Here is a 26,862-nt window from a genome sequence, read left to right as displayed (position 1 = left end):
GTCTGTATTCAGGCATAGGATTACCCTCCTTTGCTGGGAAACTAATCTGTCAAGGATAACTTTACACATATAAATGATCCCATAAATTCTGTGATTCTTATAGGAAATGATCTCTCATCTTTTCTGTCTTATAATTATTTCTAGATTCTGTTACAGTGCCCTGTCTGGTACAAAAAGGGCTATTATCAAGCAAACTTCAGGCTTGAACTGAACCTAATATCCCTAGTGGATGAGCTGTTTTTTCCTTTATGCTTTCAGTAATTTTATTATTTTAGATAAATATGCACAAATCCAGTAATTTTCCTGAATACTGTATGTTTTAAAAGTGATTAAGTGCTATTTTGAAGATGCTGGTGGAGCAAGTAATGGCTAAATAATTATTTTGTTTAGAATGACATGCTTTGTGAGAAATTATCCAATTAGTAAAACAGAGCCACAAACATCTCCCATAATTTCCATATCAGATTTCTACTTATTAACAGTGCCAAGTCATAGGAACCTGCATTGGTGCATCACTTTGGTAGGAATGCTGTAGCTGGTAAAAAAGAGATCACATTTGGAGTTCAGCATCTTGCTTGGTTTAGCTGCTTAGCTTATTCATTACAAAAGGTTGTGTCTTTATCATATTTCTGTTCTGATGAGGAAACAAGTAAATTAGTCTTTATTTTTTCCCGAATCTTCAAAATCTGTCACTGCAAAAGGGGAAACCTACATGGTTTAGACTCTCAAAAATTTGTCCAAGCATAGGTGAGGGAATCTCTGCCTCCTTAATGCCTGCTCCAGATATCATCAAATTGGTATCCCTTGTTTCAGATTCTGTCATGTCTGTCATTACAGTGTGTCTTCTTTTGGGAGTTTCCTTCTCAGTATAACAGATTTGGCAATGCTTCAGAAGCAGTATTGCAGGCATGGAGTCTCATCCAGCACTTTACCAGTTTTGAGCCTGGATGGATATTTTAAAGCCAGGCCTCTCAATAACTGATGGATCTGCAACTTTTAAGGAAAATACATTTCAGCTCTGAGGCAATAACTGCATGCAACCAAAGAATATTCCCTAACTTGTTGACATTCTCATGAATCATCTGTTAAACTGGCCTTCAGAAAAAACATTTAGTTGCTTCACATTCATAACCCTGTCTTCTAAATGTAGCTGATTTAAATAACGGTTTGTTATCAAAGGAATATAGTATATGTAAGGGAAGGGTAAAAGTAAAAGTACACAAATGGCTGTATGTGTGCTGAAAGAGAAAAAAAAAAGAGATTTCTGAGGAGCTGGAAGGTTTAGTCTCATGTGGAAGATTCCCTGTGTGGTACTAATAAAACTTACATAATATATTACAATAAGGTTCATGTCTATTGATCTGAATGTCAACTGAAATTGAGCATCTTACTATTTTTTCATTCTGTGACTCTTCTGAGGATGGCTATATGTGGCAAACTTTCATGTTGCTGTAGGTTGACCCTGGCTGGAACCTAGGTGCCCACCAAAACCACTCTATCATTCTCTTCCTCAGCTGCATGGGGTAGAAAAAAATAATGAAAGGCTGGTGGGTCGAGATAAGGACATGGAGAGATAACTGTTATCATCATGGGCAAAACAGACTTTGCTTGGGGAGATCAGTTTAATTCATTGCACATCAAAATCAGAGTAGGATAATGAGAAATAAAATCAAATCTTAAAATATCTTCCTCCCACCCCTCCCTTCTTTCCGGGCTCAACTTCATTCCCAATTTTATCTAACTCCCCCCACCCAGTAGAACAGGTGGATGTGAAATGGGGTTGTCAGTTCATTCTTCTCCTCAGGGGAGGACTCCTCATGCTCTTCCTCTGGTCCAGCGTGGGGTGCCTCCCACAGGAGACAGTCCTCCATGGACTTCTCCAGTGTGAGTCCTTCCCACAGTCTGCAGTTTTTCATGAACTGCTTCAGTGTGGGCCCCTTCCATGTGTGCAGCCCTTCAGGAACAGACTGATCCAGTGTGGGTCCCCATGGGGTCACCAGTCCTGCAGCAAACCTGCTCCAGTGCAGGCTTTTATCTCCACGGGGCCACAGCTCCTGCCAGGAGCCTGATCCAGTGCAGGCTTCCCACGGGGTCACAGCCTCCTTTGGGCATCCCCCTGCTCCAGTGTGTTGTCCTCCATGTGCTGCAGGTGGAGATCTGCTCCACCATGGACCTCCATGGGCTGCAGGGGCACAGCTGCCTCACCACGGGCTGCACCATGGGCTGCAAGGGAATCTCTGCTCCAGTGCCTGAAGCACCTCTTGCCTCCTTCTGCACTGACCTGGGTGTCTGCAGGGCTGGTTCTCTCACAGATTCTCACTCCTCTCTTGGGCTGCAATTGCTCATGTGCAGTAACTTTTTCGCCTTAGCCAGAGCGTGTCCATCTTGGAGTTGACTGCACTGACTGTTGGATGCAAGGAAAGCTTCCAGCAGCTTCTCACCTGTAGATCCCCTTCTGCCAAATCCTTCTATGCAAGGTTTTTTGAAAACATGTTGTTTTTTAAACCCAATATACATGTACAACAACATACGTTGTTTGGAAAAAGTTTCTCTTAAGTGTGATAGAGACTACCTATTTTAGAAAAGAGTTTGTATTTGTTTTTGTCTCCCATGCAAACAGAGGATATTATTTACAGTGTCTGTTCCCTGATGCCACCCAAAGGTATGCAGATTGCTGAGACCTTCTGATTTCTCAAGGTTAAATCAAACTGAAGGCAAACATTTCTCATCCAAAGTAACTGAGCCAACTTACTTGCTTTGGCGCTGATACCACATCCTAAAAAAGCAGGTTTTTCTTGCTTTTGGGTAGGTGGCTAGAATACCATATAGAGTTCATTTTTGACTGTCAGGATTGAAATTATTTCCCAGCCATGGTGAAATATACATACATCTGTTAACTATTAAATTGTGGAGAAAAAAAACCTTTGCAAAGGTCCGAAATATACCTTACAGGAATGGAACTACATGAAAGTAGCTCCATTAAATTCTGATCAAGAAAATTAACGCAACTCTTGTAGACTCTGTTCTTAAGCCAGTGAGAGTTTAACTACAGACTAAGGCAATGATGGCATAGATGGTCATTGCAAGCATGTCACAGACTTAAGTAAGTGATTTTTTTTGCACTTACCAGTATGTTTTTTAACAGATGCTTGAATATTGTGTATCAAAACTTGTGTATTTTAATTCCTTTGCCTGTGCTATTCCTAAAATGAACCTTTAAAATGGGAAGGATCAGAGGTGTTAAACAGTAATGTTTACTTCAGAGTAAGTACGTTTCAGAAAGTGAAAGACTACTCCTTATTAGTAGAAGCTTTTTAAAAGATCGTTCAGTAATTATAACTCATGCTAATGAACTAGATACAAAATTAACAAATACTGTTAATTGTTACTTACACTAATTGTTCTCCTAAGAATTCATTCAGACATCTTCTAAATTAAATTTAAAATGTCATATCTGAGCGCTATCAGCAGTCAAGATTATAGGCAGAATCAGAGAAATGAGTCTAAGAATACTCAACTAAGAAAGAAAATTAGGTTTTTATGTTACTTGCAGTAACAGTAACTGTAGTTACTGCAGTACTATACAGTACAAACTGTAGCAAAGGCCTCTCTCACGAGTTGATGTAAAATTCCTGATGAGCTAATTGTGCTTTTTATTGATATTTGACTTGAGGATTTTATGTTTTCCTGTTGTCATTATTGAAGAGTGCTAGAAGCATTCCACAGTAATTCTTTGCTTCATATTGTATTAGTTTTTCTTGGAAATATTGACCATTATAACTCTTATTTATTAACATGGACCTAAATCCAAAAAGTGTGTGACAGTTGCCTGTCTGGCTACCCTTAAGGAATAAGGTTTATTGAACAGTTCACTTTCTTCTCAGAAATTATGTTATACAATTTGTGTTAGTAATTTGGCTTGGTAGGATTGCACAGAAAGATGGGTAACAGTTTTCTTGCAGGATAAAAGCTAAAATGGTTAGCTAGCAAAATGAGCGAATAATAGTTTATACATTTAGAGCAAAAGACATATTGCCAATGTCGCACACACATTGTCTCCTCCTTGCAATTTAGGTCAGAGATCTGCAAGATCCATGTCAGAGAAGGGCAGTTTTACTAAGTGGATAACTTTGATTATGGAACAATTTGTGCTCTCTTTGTAGGAGCAGAAATGACAAGTTTTGGGTTTGTTTTCTCAACAAAAGTCAACAGTCATAACAGCAATTAAAAATAATTTACTGTCATGAACCAAATATGGCTTTCTGAAGGCTGCAGCCTGTTTTGGTGGGTTTTTTTTGTTATTTTATTTTGTTGTTTTTTCTTTTTGCATAAATGGTTTATTGATCCATTGTGGAGTAATTCAGCAATGGATTTATATTGAAAATTAAAACCCTTAGTAAGTAATGGCTGATCCAATTTCCTGTGGCTTGAGCTTATTGACACTGTTTGTTACTAATTCGTGCAGGGAAAACTTCAAGTAAAACTTTGTTTTTAAATTTCACCTGCATTCCATAGGATAGTTTTTGCAGGAGGATTACTAAAGTGGATGCTAAGTCCCTAACTGCTGTGCGCAAATACCACACTAACATTTTGAAATAATTTTTTAGGAGTATAGATTTTCACAGTTCTGCAGCTACTTATTGTTTATGATACATTTTGAAGTTTTTTCTATTTGAACTACATATGAGAAAAAATCTGATGATTTATATACCCCATATGTGAAATGGCAATAAGTTTTACATTTATCTGCTGAACTTACAGAGGTTTTTGTCAATGGAGTATCAGTCCTATATACCAAAATAGAGAATTAGAATTACTGCTTCTGGTTTGGTTTGGGTTGGGTTGGGTTTATTTTCTCTGTGTATTACCTTAATACATTTACTAATAGCTTCAATTCTAATTCTCTTTCCTGTCAGTCAAAACTTCTTGTGTACAATCATTTGCTTTTTTCAATATAAGAATTTGTACATAATTCTTTAATTGTGGTAAGAGACTTTATTTATGCACAATTGTAGCAGGTTTTTTTCTGGTTTATGTTGATTATTTCAAGAGTAGAAAATAAATATGCATTTTCCTATGTTGTAGAGATAATAAAAAGAACCAATGATAATTACTGCACTTTGTAATCTTTTTCTTTTTTGCCTTAGGCCTTAAAGAACGCAGCACACACCTCTCTATTTTCACAGGGTTTCTGAAAACCTCTGCAAGAGTTAATTATGCAGACAAAATTATTTCCATTTTTGTTTTCAAGTACTTATTGCACAAGCTTTTTCATTTCCTTCCTGTTAGTGATTTCGTAATCTCAATAAAGGAAGAAATTATTTGGGAATAGGAGAATGTGTCTGGTCTGATGTGGAGTCACTGACTGGTATTTGCCATATTATTTTCCTGATATTTATGAGGTAAACATGTCAGCAAAATTAACTTTCAAATCCTTTCACCCTTCTAGGTGAAATTCAGTCTTGTGCATGAAGTCTGTAAAGGTAGAAAACTTTATCACAATCTACTCTTCTATATTCAGGAAGATGAATGGAAGAGAAAAATATTTTCTGAGCTATTGTTTGCCTTTGACACTGATGGAGGATATAAATTTAATAATTTTCAGTGTCTAATCAGACAGAAAAGAATGAATGGCCAGATACTCTCAAACTGTATCTTAAAAAATATTTCTGGTAAAATATAGTCTCATACAGTAGTTTATAAAAGAAATTATCAGTGAGAGAAAGCATTATGGAATCTCAAAACAGAAATAATTTTGTTTTACAGACTGTATTATATATTTCTTAAAAAATACAAAAGAAGCAAAAGGGTTTGCATAGTAATAAATTGGTCTTTTAGCATAATTAAATTATTACAGAACTACTCTTTGTATTTAAGAAATCATATATTTACCAACTCAGGACAATTTTGCATTTTCACTTTGAAGGGTTTAGGAACTCAGTCTTGGTTACTGAGTAATGTGAAACTGTTCTAAAGAAAGATGTAAATCAGAGTCCTTTTCTTCTGCAAACAAGCTATTATTTTTTCAATTTCCACTGAAAATACAGGTAGAAATTCCGTTAGAATATAGTTCTGGCATGCTCATCCTTTTAGCTGATGGAAAAAAAAAAAGAGTGAAAAAACACTAGCTGGATTTTGTGAATTGCAAAGTAAATAATTATTATTTTTAACTAATAAAGTAAAATAAAATTAATAAAATGCACTTTCGAGGATTCCTCATTCATCTAATATTTCATATTTTGTTCTTAACAGGTTAGTAATTAGCTCATAACATCCTCGCCATAACCCCCGCCAAAGTGAAACAAACCTTACCAAAATCAGTTTTCCTGTTCTGACTTGTGAACATCCCTGATCAGTGCTGTTGCACAGTTCAGCTGAATCTCCTGGTGAAAGTGATTTTCTCACTTCAGCTGATTTTCTTTAGTTTTAGAGTGTGCTCCTTCTGCCTTCTGCTTTGGTGGTATATCTTCCAGGCAGTAAAAAGCAGTCAGCATCTGGAGGCAACAACCTGAATCAGAACTCTGCTTCTGTCTATGGACAGACTTGGTTATCCAAAGCAAAATAAGAGGTATCACTATCTGTAGTCCTGTCTGTAAATGCCTCATCATGTTATTAATTCGGTGTGCATGATAAAATCACTTCTCTGAATGAATGATTGCAGAGTAACAGATCCCATGTGAAGGAAAGCAAAAGTCTGTCGTAGAAGGCAGACTGGCATTGTGAAAATGACAGCTACTTTGAAACTAACTATGGGAATTTTGCATGCTTCACACCTCAGCTTTAGGACTTATCTGTAGTTATCTGTAGACATCCTGAGGCACTGCTTCCATATGAATTTCTGTAGAGGATGACTTGAATCATGTAAGTTTTTTTTTCAGCACTTGGCCTTCTCTTAGAGGTTTCCTCTAGTTTATGCTGTTTAGCTTGTTACAGCTGAAGAAATCCTGTCCCCAGGACATAAACATTACAAAAATCCAAGCTCCAATCCCATAATTATATATAACTGAAAGGTTTCTTGTTCCCCATTGTGCTGTGTTTTCTGCCAAAACAACATAGTAAACAGTCCCTGATAGTGCAACTAGCTAATACAGAATTACAATGTATTTTGATTGAGTAGCACTTTTGAAGCCTAAAGGACTTCAGTGAAGGTTTTTTTAAGTAACCGTTCAATGGAATTCACGCCATAAATGTGTGAATTTTCCTAACAAAGCATTGTATGTTTTTCTTTTTAAGTAATTAGCCATTATTTTTGCAATTCTTTTTAGAACTATTGGATACAAAAAGAAGTATGTAAAAGTTCCACATGGGCATATTTGGGTGGAAGGTGATCATCACGGACACAGCTTTGACAGCAATGCTTTTGGCCCGGTAAGTCAATTTTCTGTATATCATTTACAATTTGCAACTGAAAAGCATTGCATGTCTCCTGGGTCATTTGTACAACACAGAAGTACGAATTGACTGTGACAGTATTTTTGTGAGAATTATTAAACTTTATCAGTGGAGATTGAGTTTATTCTTAACTATTAGAAAAAGAACAAAGACTCCTTTTAATTTCCCCATGTGGAAAGAGCAGTGATAGAGTTTTTAAATTTGAAGGGATGTACTGGAGGAGTAGCCAGAGGGCGAGCCAGATCCCTGTAGCTGACAGATGCTCCCTGAGGACATGTTGCCAGCTGATGTAATTTGGAATAGTTCCCTCCCAGGAGTTTGGTCTTGCTTTAGTGTCAGTACTGGGGTAAAAAATTAGGAAATTGTAATTGTGCTTAGCAAATGTTAACTGTTAAATTGGTCTGTGGACGATGCTAGAGATATTTCAAAATTTTCCCAAAAATAAATATGTGTGTTTTCTTTACATAGGGCCATTTTCTTATTGAATAAAGGCAAAACAAAAATTTGTTTCTTGACTGGTAGAACTGTGCATCTGTTCATCAAAAGACAGTAAATGCTTTCTCTGCACTCCAGTTTTGGTTTGGTTTTGCTTTTGTTAACTTTGTGCAGATTCCTGTTCTTGTTTTAGATTCAGCTAGCATGCAGGAAATAGCTACATGAGCTGTGCATCCTGCTGTGGAAATACAAATCCTTTTTGCCCTACTCCATATGCAGGGTTTTGACATGTGTTTTTAAGAGACAATGCTTTTCTGATACAAAAGGCACCCACCAGCTGTCACAGGGAAGTTGTCAAGGCTGGATTTTTCCTCCTTTGTGCACCCATGTTTCATACAGAAGTCAGCCCACTGGCCAATTTTATTAAAAACAGCAAAGAACTTATGAATTTGTCTGGTGTCTGGAAGTTTAACCTAATTACTAACTTTAAATAATTCATTCTCAGGAAAAATAAAAAAAAAAGACCTACTGTCTCTGTCTGGTCTGGAGTACGTGATGCCATTGCTTCCTTTGGATGGTCTCACGTATTTTTTTGTGCTTGTGTTTCTTGCTATTTTCCATTACTGTTTTCCTGCCAATATCTTCTAAGATTTCTAACATTTAGTTTTAGAGGTTCTTTCCTGCAGAAATTAATTCAGTCTATCCTGTGCAGGTATCTCTTTCCTTTTCTGTCTCACTCTTTGTTCCCAAGGTAAATCTTAGCTATAAAACCACTAATCTTTTCAATTACAAATATACTTGCAATGTAGCCTCTGAACAGAAGGAAACTTTCAGATTTAAAGCAGACTTGCAGCAACTCACACAATAGTTAATACAAGGTAAAATCCTCAAGGTAGGCCCTATACAGCTTTCATGCAAGATAGCATGTTGGGGTAGATGTAACTACCCTCAGACTTTTACTCAATTCCCTGATGTTTATAAATATTAGAAAAGTGCCTTCACTAGGCTTTGACCTCACATTAGTCATCAGCTGCTAGCTAAAATTGGATAGTATGTCATTTTTCTTATAGTAATGGCACCTTTTGAAAGCTTGTAAGATAGTTTTTGACAGTGAATTCTTTAGCATTCCACAGGAATAATGACCTTTATATTGTGTAGACTACGGGCAAATCAGTTGTATTTTCCTCTGAAATTAAGAGGCATTTTCCTTTGAAATTAAATTATAGAAGCAATTTGAATGCAGGCAAAAGGGGGCAGAAGCGATCACAGGGATAAAAAATAGCTTGAGAATAATAAAATTTGGAAAATTTTCCTCTGTAGAAGAAAATGGAAAGCATGTTTAGAAGGACACACTGGACTCCAGGTTCTTTTCCATTCTACACGTTTGTTTTTCGGTTACTGGGACACTTTCTACCCCTCTGTCAGCTTTACTCTGGAAATTACTTGCACAGGTGAATTAAAATATTAAAATCACTCTCTTCAATCCATTAAGAAGGTATGTTCTATTTAAAAGTGTTTTCTCTTATAAGACTGTGGCAGTCATAGGGAGCAGACTACACAACAAGGACAGGAAAGCATTTTTCTCACTTTGCTAGAGGTTAGGTTAAATGTTATGTGTGTCACAATTATTACTTGCAAACCCAGACAAATTTTCTTGGATCAAAAGATTCAGTAAAAATAGTGTATTTTTTTAAGGTGCATTATGTTGTAGGCTACCATGCAATCTTGTGGTAGAAAAACGTATATAGTGCAGACAGTCAGTCCCAGTAATGTTGGGTAGATAAGTTTAATGAGTTACATAAGACATAAAAGGAAACTATGGAAAAACAGGATGAGAACAGATGTTAGAATATTTTTTTTCTCTTGGAGGATAACAGTATGTGTAATGGCCTAATGGGTTAGTTTGATAAAGCAAAAACCCTGATAACAATCAAGTTTTAAATTAGATGAACCTTTGGAGAGATTTGAATTTCTAAAATGTAAAACCTTGTCAAATTAAAATATCTCTACTTAGTTCATAAAATGTTATAAAATATATTACCTGTTATTACATGATTTTTATAGCACTAAAATTGGAATATTGAGGCATAGAGAGACATTTTTTTGAAGTGTGTAAGTACGATGAAAATGTTTCAACTAAGATTTGTAAACGTTTAATATTTCTTTTCTACCTAGTCATGTCTTTGAATAAATGAACACCTTGTAACAGAACATCTATGGGTAATGTTGGATAAGAAATGCTGTTAAATTGCTATAATAAAAATTAAACATCAATTGCCTCTCCAGAATACTGGACTAAATTTAGTAGTGTATGTTTGTTGTGCATTGTCTTTAAAAAATGCTTTGAGTAATACAGAATGGCAGGTGTTGTACTGTCGTTTTGATACTGCTATTTCAGGTTTGGAAATATGTCATGTCAGCCATTCATAATGCTGAAAATAGCTGTTTTGAATAGAAGCCAATAAATATTCACAGTACTTGCATCTTTTTACTATTATTTAAGGGGATAAAAAATTACATACAGCTGGATTTTTTTTTCAATTACCAGGACTAGCATAGAGATTTCTACTCAGTTGGCTATTACTGTTATCAAATTATTATAGAGTGAAATCAAACTTTTATGATATTAGCTTAGCATTCCTTAATTGGCATACTATAGGAATAAAATAATAGTTGATTTTGTTTTCATTTCTGATAATTTTGCTGTTTTGGAGGGCCTTTTTACTATGAGGTTGTAGTTCGACAGCATGAGAAATATAACATTAATGTTCCTGGCAATACTGCTTCTTTCTTAGATCAGAAACACAGAAGACACATTATAAAGAATTGAGGAAGTATTAAACTTGATCAATTAGTAAACTCCTCTGCTGCTTCCAATTTCTTACAGACTTTAATGGGTTAACTTTATGCCAGATCAGTTACTGTCATTGCTTGCACAGCCAGGTTAATGCCAGCATAAAACCAGAGTGATAATTCATATTCTGAATCTGTCACTCTGGCTAAATCAAGGGAAGAGTCATTATAGACTGTACTTTGCCCAGATCAAATGTGTAGAGTTGGCATCTAGCAGTTCAGAGATGGTTATGCAACCAACATGTAAGGACATCTGAGAAATACCTAGTAAGAAGTGCATACAGTGACTGATAGATAGGTATATATATATTTCTGGATGTAAACACATGCAGTGAGTAAAAAAAAAAGAAAAAAAAAAGTTAATTTACCAAAGGAATCCCTATAAGATGAAACTCAACTATTTTTTTTTTCTTTTATTATTACTACATTTCTGTGTTTCCAAATGCTTACAAGATGAGGATCTGAAAGACCTTTATAAAATTAGGGCTTGAAGTCAGTGGCAGTCATTCAGCTGTATGGTAAAGGACCTGAACAAAAGTTCATTAAAGTCAATGAGAGATTTCCTTTGACTTTAATGGATTTGGATAAGGCTCTTTATGAGTTAAGCTTCACAATCCAGTGTAAGAGGAAAAAAGCTATTATCCCCCTTATCTTCCTGGGAAACCTGAGACACAGTATGTTGAATACTTTGTCATTAAACATATTTGGCTCAGCCAGGTCCCTATCCTAGTTCTTTTACTAAAAATAGTTATCTTTTGATGTATTTACTCTCAAAACTAAATCCTGTTGAACCTGAGCCTGGCTTTTTATTTAATAGAAGTTTTACATTCATAAGCTTTAAATGAGTAAATAGCTTTTAGTCAGCATTACTGTAGAGGGCATTTTTATGATTGACTATATAAGCAATTTTGTACTGTTAAGTTCATGTAATAAACTATCTGAAAAATATTACTGTCTAACTAATTTTCTTCAGCCCAAGCCTGTAGACTGTGACTAGAAAAGAGTAGAATCACATTCAAAATAATATGCTGAGTTTGTTAGTTATTTTAATTTGCTTTTCAAAAGCTACCATCATCTCTCTTCAGATATGGCAGAAATGGTTTAACTGCTAACTGTCAGTGGGCAAATTCAATTAATAATAGGAATGGAGTATCCCTATTATAACTATTTTCTTAAACTGATCCAGTGTTTCCCTCTGTGAATACTGTTAGTGAATGCAAGCAGTCAAAACCAGAAAATATTAAAAGTTCATTAGACAATAAGGTGAACTGAAATAAAACTTTCTTAGTGAAGGGCATTGTGTGACTGTTGGTAAACGAAATACTTGAATCAAGAGGTCTGCAGCTTGTGAGAATAGCCTGTCTTTGTATCATCTGTCTTCTTCTAAGACAGGTTCAGAAGACAGCTTAAGGAAGAAGCAGATATCTTTCTGCAGTTCTGGATTACTTGCATAATAGCAGGCAATGAATGCCACGTCCTAAAAGTGCGCATCATCTCAGTGATGATCTTGCCATCTGCTGAGGGTTTCATGAGCTACAAACAAGCGCAAGAATCACATATCCCCCTGAAATGGAGCAGCCTCTAAGGCAAAATATGGGAAGAGTTTAACAGCTCACAGCAGTGTGCTGAACAGCACCATGTTAAAATTGCACAGTAAGGTATACAGGCAGGGCAGAATCATCCCACAGAGAATTCTGCCAGGTCTCGAAATACCTAGTGACCCTATTTGTCCCCCCAGTACTCCAACCAGCCCTTGAGAGAGGCTTAAGACAAATAGTTCAATAGCAGGTACTCAAAACCTAATTTTCTTAGTTCAGACTGAAATCATGAGGAAATAGTCGAGCACTGAGCACAAAAGTGTGATTTTCGCAAGAAAACTCCTAGCTGTGCTTACACTCATAAAGTTAATGTAGGCGAGAGTAACATTGGTGGAAAAGTAGTCAGTGAAGGCTGGGAATGAACTCCTGGGGACTTTTCTGCATCAATTTGCTACCTGATGTGATAACCTTTTCTGCTTTCTGCTACCACTGTGACCAGTACTTGCACCTTCACCTTCCCTTGTATATGTAGCCTGGGAGAGCAGCATGACTCTTATGGGATTGGTAACATTTCTATTTTTTCTCTTGGGTTTTAAGAAATGAAGCTGTGTTTAAAGAGGATGTGTAATGCAAATATGCAGTCAATAACATTTTATAATATTTATCCCTGGCCACTAGCAAAAATGAAATAGGTAAAATTGTTTACAACCAGAGAAAAGACTTTGCACATGGAGCAGGAAGTTACCAGTGATAAATAGGATGCATGCAGAGCTTGAACTTGTGAAAGTCTATGATGAATAGAAAAGATAGGACATTATATGTTATGACTGTTGATAAATAAACCTCGAAGGGTAAATATGCTTGTCCCTTTTGAGAGAATGTTATATGTGAGATGCAAATAGAGATGGTGTCTTGTCTGTTGAGAATGACAATTCTCTCCAGGAGCTGCTGAAGGGTAGCCTTGGTAATAAGATTGTGTGGCCTCACTGTCCATTAAATTGACTAAGTGAATTTGCAGTATAGGGAATAAAAAGCCCTCTGTAGCTGTCCTAATTCTCTTGGAAAGTAAAATTTTTAGCCTGGGTGTAGTCTACAAACCAATGCATAAAAATTAATCTTTCAAGCAGCCTTGCTAAAAGCTCTCAATTAAATTTACTCTATTTCTTAAGCAACGGAATGTTTATGAGGACTTGTAAAGTAGCAGAAAGTTTGGGGGTTTTGTCTTAGTTAGGTGAATATTTCTGAATACAAGTACCTTTAAGGGATTTTCCAACCACACTGGAAAGAACCACAGGTGTCCTGGTTTCAGTTCTGATAATTTTCTTCCTAGTAGCTGGTGCAGTGCTGTGTTTTGGCTTGAGTCTGAGAACAATGCTGACAACACTCCAATGTTTTCGCTGTTGCTAAGAAGTCTTACCCCTATCAAGGACTTTTCAGTCTCTCATGCTTTGACAGTGAGGAGGAAGCAGGGACAGGACACCTGACCCAAACTAGCCAAAGGGGTATTCCATACCATAGCACATCATGCCCAGTGTGTAAACTGAGGGAGTTTCCCAGAAGGGATTAATTGCTGCTTGGGTTAGGTTGGGTATCAGTCAGCATGTGGTGAGCAGTTGTATTGTGCCTCATTTGTGTTTATTGTTTTTTCTTCCTAATTCCGCTTTAGTTTTATATTCTCTCCCTTGTTATTTCCCTTATTATTATTATTATTATTTAGTATTATATTGTACTGTAGTTATTAAGATGTTCTTATCTTATCTCAACCTGTGGTGTTTACATTCTTTTGATTCTCCTCCCCATCCTACTCAGGAAGAGGGGAAAGAATGGAGGGTGAGCGAGAGGCTGTGTGCTGTTGAGTTACTGGCTGGACTTAAAACAACAACCAGTTTTGATGTTACTTACATTGAAAGGAACCAGGAAAAAATATTGAAAAAATCTTAAATTGGTTTAATGAAATATTAGAAGAGATCAGAGAGCTGTCAGATGCATGATATCGTTTACTAATTTGAACAGCTCTGTTTTAAAATGTAATAATTTGCTGAGTCCTATATACTGCTTCATCAGTTTCCTTACAATTCTATTTCTCTCAAGTTCCAGCCTGAAATACCCTTATATTTGATAAGCCTTCTGCATAATTTATAGCATTATATTCCCTATATAGGATCTCATAAATTACTTGTTTTAATAGAAATGAGGCACAAAGGAATCTTTGCTGACTGCTATGATTTAACTGTATATGGAATTTTGATTCATGCTGGCATTCATAGTACATTTTGCCAGGATGTCATTTAAAAATCCATTGAATGTTTTTGTTTCTATTTTTACTTCCTTGGACATCAAACATTGTCAAAGCTCAGTCACTGTTTACTAAAATAAAGTTCTAAATTTTAGTTAGTAGTATTAAAGGAATTTTTTATCCACCTGATTCCAATTTTGGATGACATAAATGCTTTGGTGTAATAAATACTCATCTCACTGAATCGCCCAATCTTGAGGTAAGTCTATTTTACTGTAACACCTTGTTTGCATGTTTGTACATCATATTGGGAGGTTAGGAATGCATATTTATGTGGTAGTGAATGTGCATATTTAATTTATTTGCAAGTGTATGTTTGTTTATTTTTTAGAAGCAAAACTTAATTGATACATGATGAGCAATATTAATAGAATTACCACTGCTTCTATAACTTATTTGAGGGAAATTATTTTTCCCATCTACTTGGTTCACGACCCGTCTGGGGTACTGTGGTTTGGGGCTTCCCTGCACAGGAATTGCAATGATGTATGGAAATGAGACCTTTTAAAAGCCCCTGTAATGAACCTGTAGCACATGATGTAGAAGAGGCTTTGAGAACCAGGCTTGTTCAGCCTTTAGCAGAGAAGGCAGCTCGGAGAGCTCATGGCTGTCCTCATCTGCAGTACAGCATATAGGGAAAGCAGGGCCCAACTTGTCTCAGAGATTCAGAATAGTTGAAAGAAAGACAAAACAGGCAAAAGGCACAGCATAGAACCATAGACTAGTTAGGGTTAGAAAGAACCTTAAGATCATCTAGTTCCAACCCCCCCTGCCATGTGTAGGGACACCTCACACAAAACCATGACACCCAAGGCTCTGTCCAACATGGTCTTGAACACCGCCAGGGACGGAGCATTCACAACTTCCCTCGGCAACCAGTTCTGGTGCCTCACCACCTTTACAGTAAAGAACTTCTTCCTTATATCCAATCTAAACTTCCCTTGTTTAAGTTTTAACCCGTTACCCCTTATCCTATCACTACAGTCCCTAATGAAGAGTCCCTCCCCAGCATCCCTATAGGCCCCTTTCAGATACTGGAAGGCTGCTATGAGGTCTCCATGCAGCCTTCTCTTCTCCAGGCTGAACAGCCCCTACTTTCTCAGCCTATCTTCATACAGGAGGTGCTCCAGTCCCCTGGTCATTCTCGTGGCCCTTCTCTGGACTTGCTCCAAGAGTTCCATGTCCTTTTTATGTTGAGGACACCAGAACTGTACACAGTGTTCCAAGTGAGGTCTCACAAGAGCAGAGGAGAGGGGCAGGATCACCTCCTTTGACCTGCTGCCCCGGATATGATTGGTTTCCTGGGCTGTGAGCACACACTGCCAGCTCAAGTTAAGTTTCTCATTGACCAGCACCCCCAAGTCCATCTTCACAGGGCTGCTCTGAATCTCTTCTTTGACCAACCTGTAGCTGTGCCTGGGATTGCTCTGACCCTGGTGTAGGACCTTGCACTTGTCGTGGTTAAACTTCATGAGGTTGGCATCAGCCCAACTCACAGGCGTGTCAAGTTCCCTCTGGATAGCATTCCTTCCCTCCAGCATAACGACCAAACCACACAGCTTGGTGTCATCAGCAAACTTGCTGAGGGCACACTCAATCCCACTGTCCATGTCAGCGACAAAGATGTTGAACAAGACCAGTCCCAGCACAGATCCCTGAGGGACACCACTCGTTACTGATCTCCAGCTAGACATTGAGCCATTGACCATAACTTTTTGTGTGCGGCCATCCAACCAGTTCTTTATGCATCTAGTGGTCCATCCATCAAATTGATGTCTCTCCATCATGGCACAAGGATGTCATGCAGAACTGTGTCAAATGCTTTGCAAAAGTCCAGGTAGATGACATGGGGAATTCCAAATAAATATTAGGATTTTTTCCACTATGTGGTAAGTCATGCATTGATTACTCAGAAAGTTTCTGAGACCTCAGTTCATGGAGATAGTAAAAATCCTGACTGGACAAGGCCTTGAGCAACCTGAGCTAGGCCTGCTCCCAGTAGGAGGTTGCATCAGATGACCTTCAGATATCCCTTCCTACCTATATGATTCTGTAAATCTAGGAAAGCAATTTGTATTTTGTCAGTAAATGGTTCTATTTAGGACATAGGACAGAAAACTTACGAAAGTTTGCTATCCTATGTGTTAACACTGTAAAGCCACATTTACCAAGGGTAAAAAAAAAGGTAAATTTATCCACTATAGTACTACTATGCTATTGTTGCATTCTTTCAGAGGATTATCTAATATATCAACTTTCATTTCAGATTGTGCAAGTGTTTTTTGCAAAACTTCATCTCTATTCCTTCTTGTTCAAAAAGGAAGAGTTTGAAAGGTATACTGTACGTGAATCTTCCTAACTTGGCCATGTTTAAAGTTCAGCCTGGGCAGAGAAGAAAGGTTTCCCTCAAATACTATACTCTTATATTAACAGCACACACTTTTTTTTTTTTTCCCTCCAAGCAGTGATTCAAATTCTATATGGACCAAACACAAATATCTAATTAAAGCCAAACCACACAAATATCTAATTAAAGCCAAACCACTAGGATCCTGATCTTGAGAACATCTATGTGTACATAGTTTTATGTCTTCTTCAAGGGACTGCATGATTCAGAGTGTTCTTTTTTGTTTATATTGGTTCTTTGCTCTTTCACTTATTTTGAAAGACTTTATCAATAAAGCACTCCCGCTTAAACTGAATCATTTTAGTGATTTTAGGGGTTGACAGCTATTTCAGTAAATTTCAAATTTTTAAACCTTAAATTTTGAAATAGTCGTAAGTTTGGTTTTTTTAAAATAATTGTGTTTCTGATTGTATCAAAGGCATCAAAGCATTATACAAACTATTTTTTTTAAAAGTAGCATAGAATTGACAGATTTATTCAAAATTTTTTTTAAGAATTTAAGAATTAATTAATTTTTTTTAATATAGAAATATTCTAGTTCTAGAAATGTTTTAGTGCACATAATCATGGTGTTGCCAGAAGAACTTTCAGATTAATAGCAGAAATTTAGTTATTTGTTCTCCTTTTCACTGCAGAAGAAACAAGTAAGAATAATTCTTGAGAGATAAGTCTCAAGAGATAATTCTCATAGAATGTTATGTCTGCTGAGAGCAATAATGCCAACAAACAGAGGAGTTTAGAAAACAAATTGTAAGATGTATTCCTTTTCCCTTGATTATTATTTAAGACAATGTCACTTAATTAAAGTTCTGCGGAGTTATTCAGTTTACTTTCTCTGAGGACTTGGGCACTGCAGATTAGGTTTTAGTAGGGTTTGAAATTTTATGTAGGTTTCAATTAAGGGGTATTGCAACTGAATACCAGATTCAGGAACCCGTACAATTGTTTTGATTTTTCTCTTCTTTTCAAAAAAGAGTTGTATATAATATGGGAACTGTTATTAGTAACAGCATGGAATAGTAATAACTCCATGGTGCTTCCTGTGTTGTTAATATATACTGCTTCCTTTTCCGCTTATACTTATGTACTTATGTACTTATATTTATGTAACTATATATTCTCATATAATCATTGAAAATATGTTTAACATCATTTCATACAGAACAGAAATCTCCCATCAGGTGACCAACAGCTCTTTGTGGTTGTGATGACAAGTCCGATGTAAACCTTTGGATACCACTGGTGCATAACAATGCCTGCAAGCTGCAAGATCTGTAACTCAATAGCATATTTTCTAACTGCAAAATTACTTTTTTCCCCCAGTGCATATATCCCAATATGTTTTTAATGACTGCTCTTCTGAAATATGTATGTATTAGAGCTTATAATAATGCTGTCTCTTCTTCCTTGCCATATATATATTCTTGAAACTGGGAGATCATATTACAAGTTTTAGGAGATGTTAACTTTTAAGCCTAATATTTGCGAGATATAAATTGCTGAAAGAAGGCTGGAAGGAAATGAAGGAAGCAGTTAATATGATTAGTAAGGTCTGATATTTCTTTCCTACCAAAGATGGAAATCTGAAGATGATGAATAATTTCCATACTTTGTAAGTATGGATTTTGGATCAATAATGAATCAATGATAAGAAAGAAAGATGAAGAAAGAAAGAAAAATTCCACAAAATAACACATGGAAGTCATGCAATTTTAATAATGAAAATCTGTGCAGCATCAGTCAAAGAAATAAAATATCCTTAAAAGTCTTTCATTGTTTTATAATTGTAAAATGAGTTACCAGGCACTTTCTTAAAAAGTCACTCCAATGTGTTTCTTAAGAGCTTAGTAAATGGTCCCTCTAATCACTGTTTTACAGGCACTAGGGTCATTTATGTCACGTGGTACTTATGTAATATTGCACATTGTTAATACCTTTAGTCAAAGTTGCCAGAGTTATTGTCTGTAGAATATAGCTTTGACTTGGTACATAACTGAGAGAGGAAGGAAAAGAGTTACGAGCCTTCCCAATTTTACTTTTGGATCACCTTGATGGGAGTCAGGTTTTTTTGTGACTAAGCCAGTCAGAAATTTTAAAGCCAAAAGCTCAGCTACCTCTTACTAAAAATGAACAAAAGAAGAGAAAGTCTAAAATTCCTAACTTGCTAGCAGTTTAATAAATTTAATTCTGTATTATGACTGATTATATTCACATATTTTCCTACTATACAAATTAAAATTTAGGGTTAATTTGCAACTTATTAAAAAACAGGTTTTGTATAATTTAGATGCCAAAATAATAGACTCTTGGACTACTCTGTAACAGATGTGAAACTGTTATCTAACATTGAATTTTGGCCATATAGATGCTGAATCTAATGAAAACCAGGGGAAGCCTATGACCAAAAGAAGGTGCAATACACTGAAAAAAGAGAGGGATCATAAAAAGTAACTGCCTACAAAATTACCCATGACTTCTCCTTGGCAGGTTATGGCTCCACCTATTGTAATATCTAACTCACATTTGGCAGGAAGCAAGAGAACAACAGAGGTGGATTTCTACAATTTTAGTCATTAGATAGAGGCATACCAGAATCGTGGGTGGTTTGTTGTTGTGGGTTTTTTTTTTCACAATCTTATAATGGTGTCACAATCCTGAACCACTAATTCAAATTTGTTCTTCAGAATGTTGCTGCTGTAGGTTTCCATATACAGGGTAAACCAGAAATACCTGCATTACTCTTCCAGACTGAATAGTCCCTAAATGGACATGCACTTTGGAATGAAAGTACACATGCTCACTAAAACATTTCTGATATTGCTGCAGCCACTGTACTCTCCATATCATTATGCTGTGAACAGATAAAACACTCCCCATTTCCAAGTTCAATATACTGCTTTCACTTGGGTATGTACTGTTTTCTGGTAAGTCTTGTATTACAGGGCTTGAGAAAGTGCTTCATGTACACATTTGATCTGTTCTCAAATATGCTGTTATCTCTTATACGTTTTCATGTGTCTCACTATTTGGATCACAGTTTTATTCTCTGTTTTCTTCTGAGTTAGGACAAAGAAATACTCCAGAATGGTACTGAATTAAGTTCTCACATAACCACAAATACATCAGTAATTATTTTCCTGTTTGTACCAAAGAAAGGCTTTACTCATATTGGTAGTAAAAGATTGCTGTGTTTAAGAAAACTAGGCACTAATTTCAGTAAAGATTCTAACATTATTCTTTACACCAAATCAAAAATTATTTTAACAATAAATTTATCGAGTAAGGTGCAGTTCACATAATAGCAGAAGCAAACCTTGAATTTCTGTTGTAGTGTTCATCTCATAAGATCATGAAATCATAGAATGGTTAGGGCTGGAAAGGACTATTTAGTTCCAAACCCCCCACAATGGGCAGAGACACCTCACACTAGACCATGTCGCCCAAGGCCCCGTCCAACCTGACCTTGAACAGGGACGGAGCATATACCGCTTCTTTGGGCAACCTGTTCTAGTGCCTCACCACCCCCACAGTAAAGAACTTCCTTATATTCAAGCTGAACTTCCCCTGTTTAAGTTTCAAGCGTGTATGAGCTGTCTGTATCTTTAAAAAACAAAATAATAAAGGTAGTCTTGTTTGTTTGTACTTGTGTTTACACGCAGTGTGGAAGGCCTTATCTCACATCTGTGTTTTAAGTTCAAAGTTTTAAGAGATGCAGCAGCCTGAAGTCATGCACTAAAAAAGAGTAAAAGAATAATAGGATGTCTATCTTCCCTCAGAGTTCTCTCCTGGCTCATTTTAAACAAATTAATTTGACAGTAACAAAACCTAAAAAGGTATTTGTATTACTTAAGCAGTAAACTATCAACAGAACCATGTCATTTCAATTTATCACTTGTCTTTAAGTGTGTGAAATCCTAGATCTTCATCACATTGCAATTGATTGCTTATACATAGAAAAAATCTTTAAACTTCACAGAGAAAAAAAAAAAAAGAAATTATTGACTACCAGCTGAGCCTTCACATTCTCCCTGACTCGCACATTTTTTAGTGAACCTCACACTACCTGAACTAGAATAGCACAGTAACCTTAGCTTTACCCTTGTTGCTATGTCTCAAAGTCATTAGGATTTTATGCATCAAAAAGAGCTCTGGCCCAAAAAGCACACTGGCCCTTTGAAATTATAACCTAAGGGACAAATCCTGTGAAACCAAACTTGACCTCTACAGCTAGCTTTTATCCTACTAGCATAAATCTGTGTTTCTCAAGAGCATGTCTTCTTGGTACTTTGAAGAAAACTAACATATTACCAGGGTTACACAAGAAAAGATCACATCCATTTAACTTATTCAATGACTTTTTGCACAAAGATTTTGAAAAAAGAAAAATATATAAACCTAAAAATAAAAAAATAATTTGAATTTTGAATCTTTTCCTATGATAAGTTCTACGGAAACAGAAAAGTAGAGGTGGGCTAGACAGATGATATATCATAAAGTAATTGTTAAACAAATAGCAGATGCTTCTTGAGTACTGTTACCTCCAGGTAGGATCAGGTATAAAGTATATCTTGTTTATAAGATCAGAAAGAAATAACTACAATCTCTTCTAGTTTTGCAAAACTGAATTTTTTGCTTTCTTGTCAAACTATGTTCAGTCAGAGAAGACATATTATTTAAAGAGAATCCACGATTTAAAGGTGATAACTGACAGTCTGAATTGTCTTTATTATGCATAATTAAAGAACTGGTACACTTACCATCTAAAAAAAATCTGTTAAGAAGTTCTTCTAACTCAGTGACAAATATCTAAGTAAAATAAACTTACTAAACACCAACATTATAAATCTGTATAGAATTCAGTTAATATTCCTTTTCAACAGGACATAATAAAAAGCTGCCTTCTGTGGCACATGATGGTTTCAGTATTGATTGTTAGGATCTTGTGCTCTTGATAGTCTCTGGCTGCAGAAACAAATGCTAATGATACAAAAGTAACCAGAGTATAACACCTATAGGTGAAACAAAGCATTGATGCATTCGATTCAGTTGTAATTATTTTTCAGAGACTTTTTTTTTGTCAGAACAGCTAGGTGCTTTTTCTAAAATGGAAACTATATAATCTAAGGAGAAACAGTTCTGTCTACCAGTAGAGACAGCAGCAGTTTGCAGTGATATCTGGAAAAGACTCAGTTATCTTGGGAACAAAAAAATGAAGTTTATTTTTCTGTCAGAATTCCACTTTAAAGCCTTTCTTCCCAGCTCTCTAGAGAAAGTCCCAATAAGAATTTAAATGCATGTATTTTAAAATGAGATTCATAAGAGACTAAAATTATCAAAGTTCTGTATAAAAAAATAATACGGAGATGCTGCTTATCGATTTTGAAATAAAAAATTAAGTTATATCTTTAAAGTGGAATATTGCAAGCCTTCAGGAGGCTACTTTAAACTTTATAAGTGTTACATATCACTAATGACTGGTAGCTTTAGTTTTCATGTCTTCTCTCCAACGAAAGAAAAACCCAGGATTTGTTTTCCATTAAATTTGGAACCAGGCGAAAATACCTCTTTCTCAAGTATTCTCATCATATTGAAATTTCAGTAAATGTGCAAATTAAGCTCCAGCATTAAGCAAGCTTTCAGTGGTAGCATGCTAATGACACTGAGCAAACTCTTGAGAGAATTTTGCATTGCATTTTACTATCCTATATAGCTATAAGAATAATATTCAGCTTTTAAAAATAATTTATTACCTCTGTTGGTGTCTGGAACTTCTACAAAAACTTTGTTACCAAAGGAAGGGGAAAAGAAATCCTTTTGTAAGCTAGAATGGGTTGATCGTATGTCTGGTTTGTACAATATGTAGTAGTAAAAACCTGGGAAAAATATTATCTCTGTGGGACTACCTGGGAGTTTTGCAAGAGATTTCAGTGAGGTAAGGACTTCATCCCCCAGCAGATTTTCCTGCTGACGCTATACTGCAGGCTTATAGCACTACAGACTCTGCCCAGAAAGGGGTGGCACTCAGCTTTCCCTGCTGTACCTTTCTCCAGTCCTGCCATGCTCCATCTGTCCAGGTCTGGCAGAGTCTTCAGAGAAAGAGATTGCATCTTTGTCACATAGTCATGTGTCTGAAGGATCTTGTTCATGTTTGATATTTAAAGGTTTCCTCTGTTATTGCGGTGTCGATTTGCAGCACACAAATGCTAAATACATAGATGAAGAAATAATCTTCCTGTTTGTATAGCCAAAAGCTGTCCTTCAGACTACCATAGAGTAGCTCTTTGCCAGTGAAGGACGTCTCCCAGTACTTAGACTACTTCCAAAACTCACAATTGATCTTATGTGTTTTTACAGTAAGAAAAAGGATCACATACCCCAAGTGGAATGAATTACCTAGCATCCTTTCAGTTGTGCATGTCACAGTAGCTTGTAGTTTCTGAACTGTTTCTGAACAATGCCTCTGTGCATTGCAGCTAAAAATGAAAACAGCTGGTAAATTACAAATATATTTTTGATTGGTTTAGTTGATGTTAGGTACAATATAAAGCGTGAAACAATAAACCAAAAGTCCCTTAGTGTTCTGGGTAACTAACCAGAAAGACACTTAGTGTGACATTGCTAATGCAGTCACATAAAGGGAAAAATATCTGCTGATATGAACAACTTTTATTAGGCTACCTGAATAAAATTCACAGAGAACCTTTTAGGGTAAATGCCTTTTTAAAAAAATTATTTTCCAAATTTTGTCATTATTAAAAAAGAAATCCATTATAAATATTTATAGTTTGATTATGGCTTCTTGTTATGTTTTCACTCTAATTCAGTCCTGTCAGTATACACTCTTTCATACTCAGTCACAAACTGAGGTAAGGATTACAGAATTGTTTGGTATTAGGTACAAAATTATCTTTCAGCCCATGTGCAATCTCATCTAGTTTGATGTCTTACTTATCCTAACTTTCTTCTTATGTTGAAATAAGCTCTATGAATACTTATGGCCACTTTTTTTCCTGAGCATCTGAGCAGCCATAGATACATTTGAAAGGTTCACTCTCACTATGGGTGTCCTGAAAGGCATTTTATCTGTCACACTCAGCAGCCTTTCCTAGTTCACAGCAGAAGACAAAAATATTTCTGTTTACATGGATGAAATAGAAAAGAGTTTGCTTTTCTATAATACCTTCTCTATTTCAAGGTTTTTCAAAGAACTTGAAAAAACATCCCGACTGAGTTCAATGCTACTGCAGTGTGCGAGTAGGCAGTAGCAGCAGCCCTTCAGGACTGCATACTTAGTAACAGCACAAAGACAGACATTTCAGCTAGTATGACGATAAAAGGTATGTCGAAAGGATTGTGAAAATGTGTGCAAGGCATTTCACTGTGGGAAAACAAGCAAACAGACAAAACCATCAAAACCTATGTGAAAGACATAGCATGTTTTAAAACATTTTCCTCAGGTATAAAAGATGTAAAACATTATAGGATTACAAGATGTTTCAAGCTGTAGATATTTTTTGTTTAAATAAACTCTGCTCTCTCAACTTAGTTCATATAAAACTTTCAAGATCACCAAAAATATAAAACTAGCATCATATTTCACTTTTAGCCATCTCAGCAGAGAAGGCATAGAAGTAAAGCACTGCAGGTACTGAATTATTTTTCATTACTGAATGTGGCAGTTTCTGCATGCTCTAGAGAGTATAAACTCCATATAGATTTGGCATTGCTATTGCTTTTTCTCTGCCATTTTATGAGGCTGACATTTGACAACTGTCAAATTAACACTTTTTCTCTGCATTAGTCTTGCATTAAATACATGGATTTCTGTGTATTTAGTGATTTCACTCTTGGTTGTTCTGACACGTTTGTCAAATTCCTAGTGCTCGCTTTGAAGTGCAGACTAAGAGGCTGTCCCAAGACAAGCACTGAAAAGTACATGTACTATTTTTGTAGAAGGGATGGAAATCTTTGTAAGCTTAAAATGCTTGAGAAAGGTTACTCAAAAGCTCAAAAGTGCCATTTTAAAAAAATATTGTGAAAAAAAAAATTAAATTAATGGAGAGGTCAGATATGGTGTACATTTAAATTTGTATTTGTTAGAGAGCACTTAATAAGATGTCTAACTTTCAGTAATGCTGCATACCTGATTCTTTCCATTCATCTGTCTTCCAGAGAAAATCAGGATACTTATTGAAGTCCAGTGAAATCTGAACCTAAAACTTACTCTTAAGTCCTACATTTATAAAAACACCTAACCCACATTTTACTTCTTTCCCTTGTATTTCTTTATCCTTCCTTTCACATTTTTCTCCCTCCTTTTTCCAGAAACAAAAGAAAATACATTTTTTACAATAAACTTGATGTATTCCTTGTCTTCTTCACAGAGATTAATCTCCGTTAAGAATCTCTTGTTAAATTATATGAATTGCATTAGATAACTTATTTTATTAGTAAACAGCTTTCTGAATCCACAAGCCTCCCCCCCCCCCCCCCATTCATTTTTAATCATTTTTCTTTTCAGTACTTTGAATTGCTGAAACAGAAGCACAGCCAGGTTTCAGTCATATGTCTTGAGCCCCACGAAGAAAGGCAACTCAGTTGTTTAACTGCCCCTTGAGAAACACTTCTCATTCTTCCTAGTGGAAGTAGCAGTGCTTAGGCCTTGAGATTAGGAATTCAGTTCGGGCTGCTAGAGGTTCAGGGAGCTTGTGACTTTCAAATAATAACTTTCAAATAATAACTTTGAAATATTGCCTATGGTTTGCTATTTGTTCCACTAAATTCTCTCCGAAGAGTCACTTTCTTTGGCTTTATATCATGACTTTACATTACAGATATTTATAGTATTTTTTAATTTCTCCTTTTTGAATCACTTACATTTGACTCCCTGAGTGTTATATTCTCAAATGTGAGTCAGTCTGTCAGGTATTCAGAACACAGAATGTATGTTCACACATCTGCAAAAGCTTCATATACCTTGGGCACTCTGTAGGTATTAAGAAAATAGATTTTCTAAAATGATAAAACATGACATTAATATAGAAAATGTCAGTCGCTAGTTACATTTTTACAGAAAAATATTATTTGCCATGGCAGAGTTCAATACTTAATAATACATTGTTCTTGTCAGTACTGTTTAAAGTGCACATGATTCATACTAAAACTTTACCTTAGTTGATAGTGAAAGTAGGCACTTAGCATTTTCCTGAACCAAATCTCAGTTCAGAAGTCTAATGCACTTCCATATTTATAGCAATAGAAAAGATTATTCTGCCTTCTCTGGAGATTTATTTATCTCAGTAGTATAGAAGAGGTTTATACTGCCATTGCTGCAGTTTTACAAGATCTACTGAAACATTATTTAACAATGCACAGTGTGAGGATGCTGGATTTACATATATTGGGAAATGTCTCATGTTGAAGTTCAGTTTAGAATTCAAGACTATGTTTCATAGAAGAATGAAAACCTAAGAGAGGCAGTGTTGCTTAATATAAATATTAAGAAGCTCATGGATTGCTTGTGCCCTGCTGTGCTGTCCCTCCAATAGATGTTGGGGTGATTTAAGTCCCCCATGAGGACCAGGGCTTGTGAACGTGAGGATGCTCCTATCTATCTATAGAGGGCCTCATCTGCTCAGTCTTCCTGGATGGGAAGCTTGTAGCAGGCTCCCACTATAACTTCACCTGTCCCTGCCCTCCCTTTAATGCCGACCTATAAACTCCTGGTCATCTCCACCTTCGTCCTCCGAATACGTAGACGTCATTGACGTAGAGGGCAACACCTCCTCATTGTCTCTCCTGCCTGTTCTTCCTAAAAGGCTTTTATCCCTCCATTCCAAGATCCCAGTCATAGGAGCCACCCCACCATGTCTCTGTGATGCCAGTGAGACCATAGCCCTTCAGGCATCCGCATAACTATAATTCCTCTTCTTTACTCCGAA

The 26,862-nt window shown here is 36.2% G+C and overlaps 1 protein-coding gene across 4 annotated transcripts in view; it reads left to right on the top strand.

Annotated features, from left to right (window-relative positions):
- Nucleotides 1-26,862, top strand: part of IMMP2L (inner mitochondrial membrane peptidase subunit 2) — a 449,643-nt gene that overhangs the window by 345,539 nt on the left and 77,242 nt on the right. For all 4 annotated transcript variants that reach the window (XM_057403701.1, XM_057403700.1, XM_057403702.1 and 1 more), the window contains one exon: nucleotides 7,266-7,368. In XM_057403701.1, the coding sequence (XP_057259684.1) occupies nucleotides 7,266-7,368 (103 nt within the window). The remainder of the gene's footprint in view (nucleotides 1-7,265; nucleotides 7,369-26,862) is intronic.

The sequence above is a fragment of the Pezoporus wallicus genome, unplaced genomic scaffold, assembly GCF_028554395.1.
Source record: "Pezoporus wallicus isolate ANWC-B61680 ecotype Strahan unplaced genomic scaffold, APGP_CSIRO_Pwel_v1 contig_7274, whole genome shotgun sequence".
In the NCBI taxonomy this organism is placed as follows: Eukaryota; Metazoa; Chordata; class Aves; order Psittaciformes; family Psittacidae; genus Pezoporus; species Pezoporus wallicus.
This window is presented reverse-complemented; position numbering and strand designations above follow the sequence as displayed.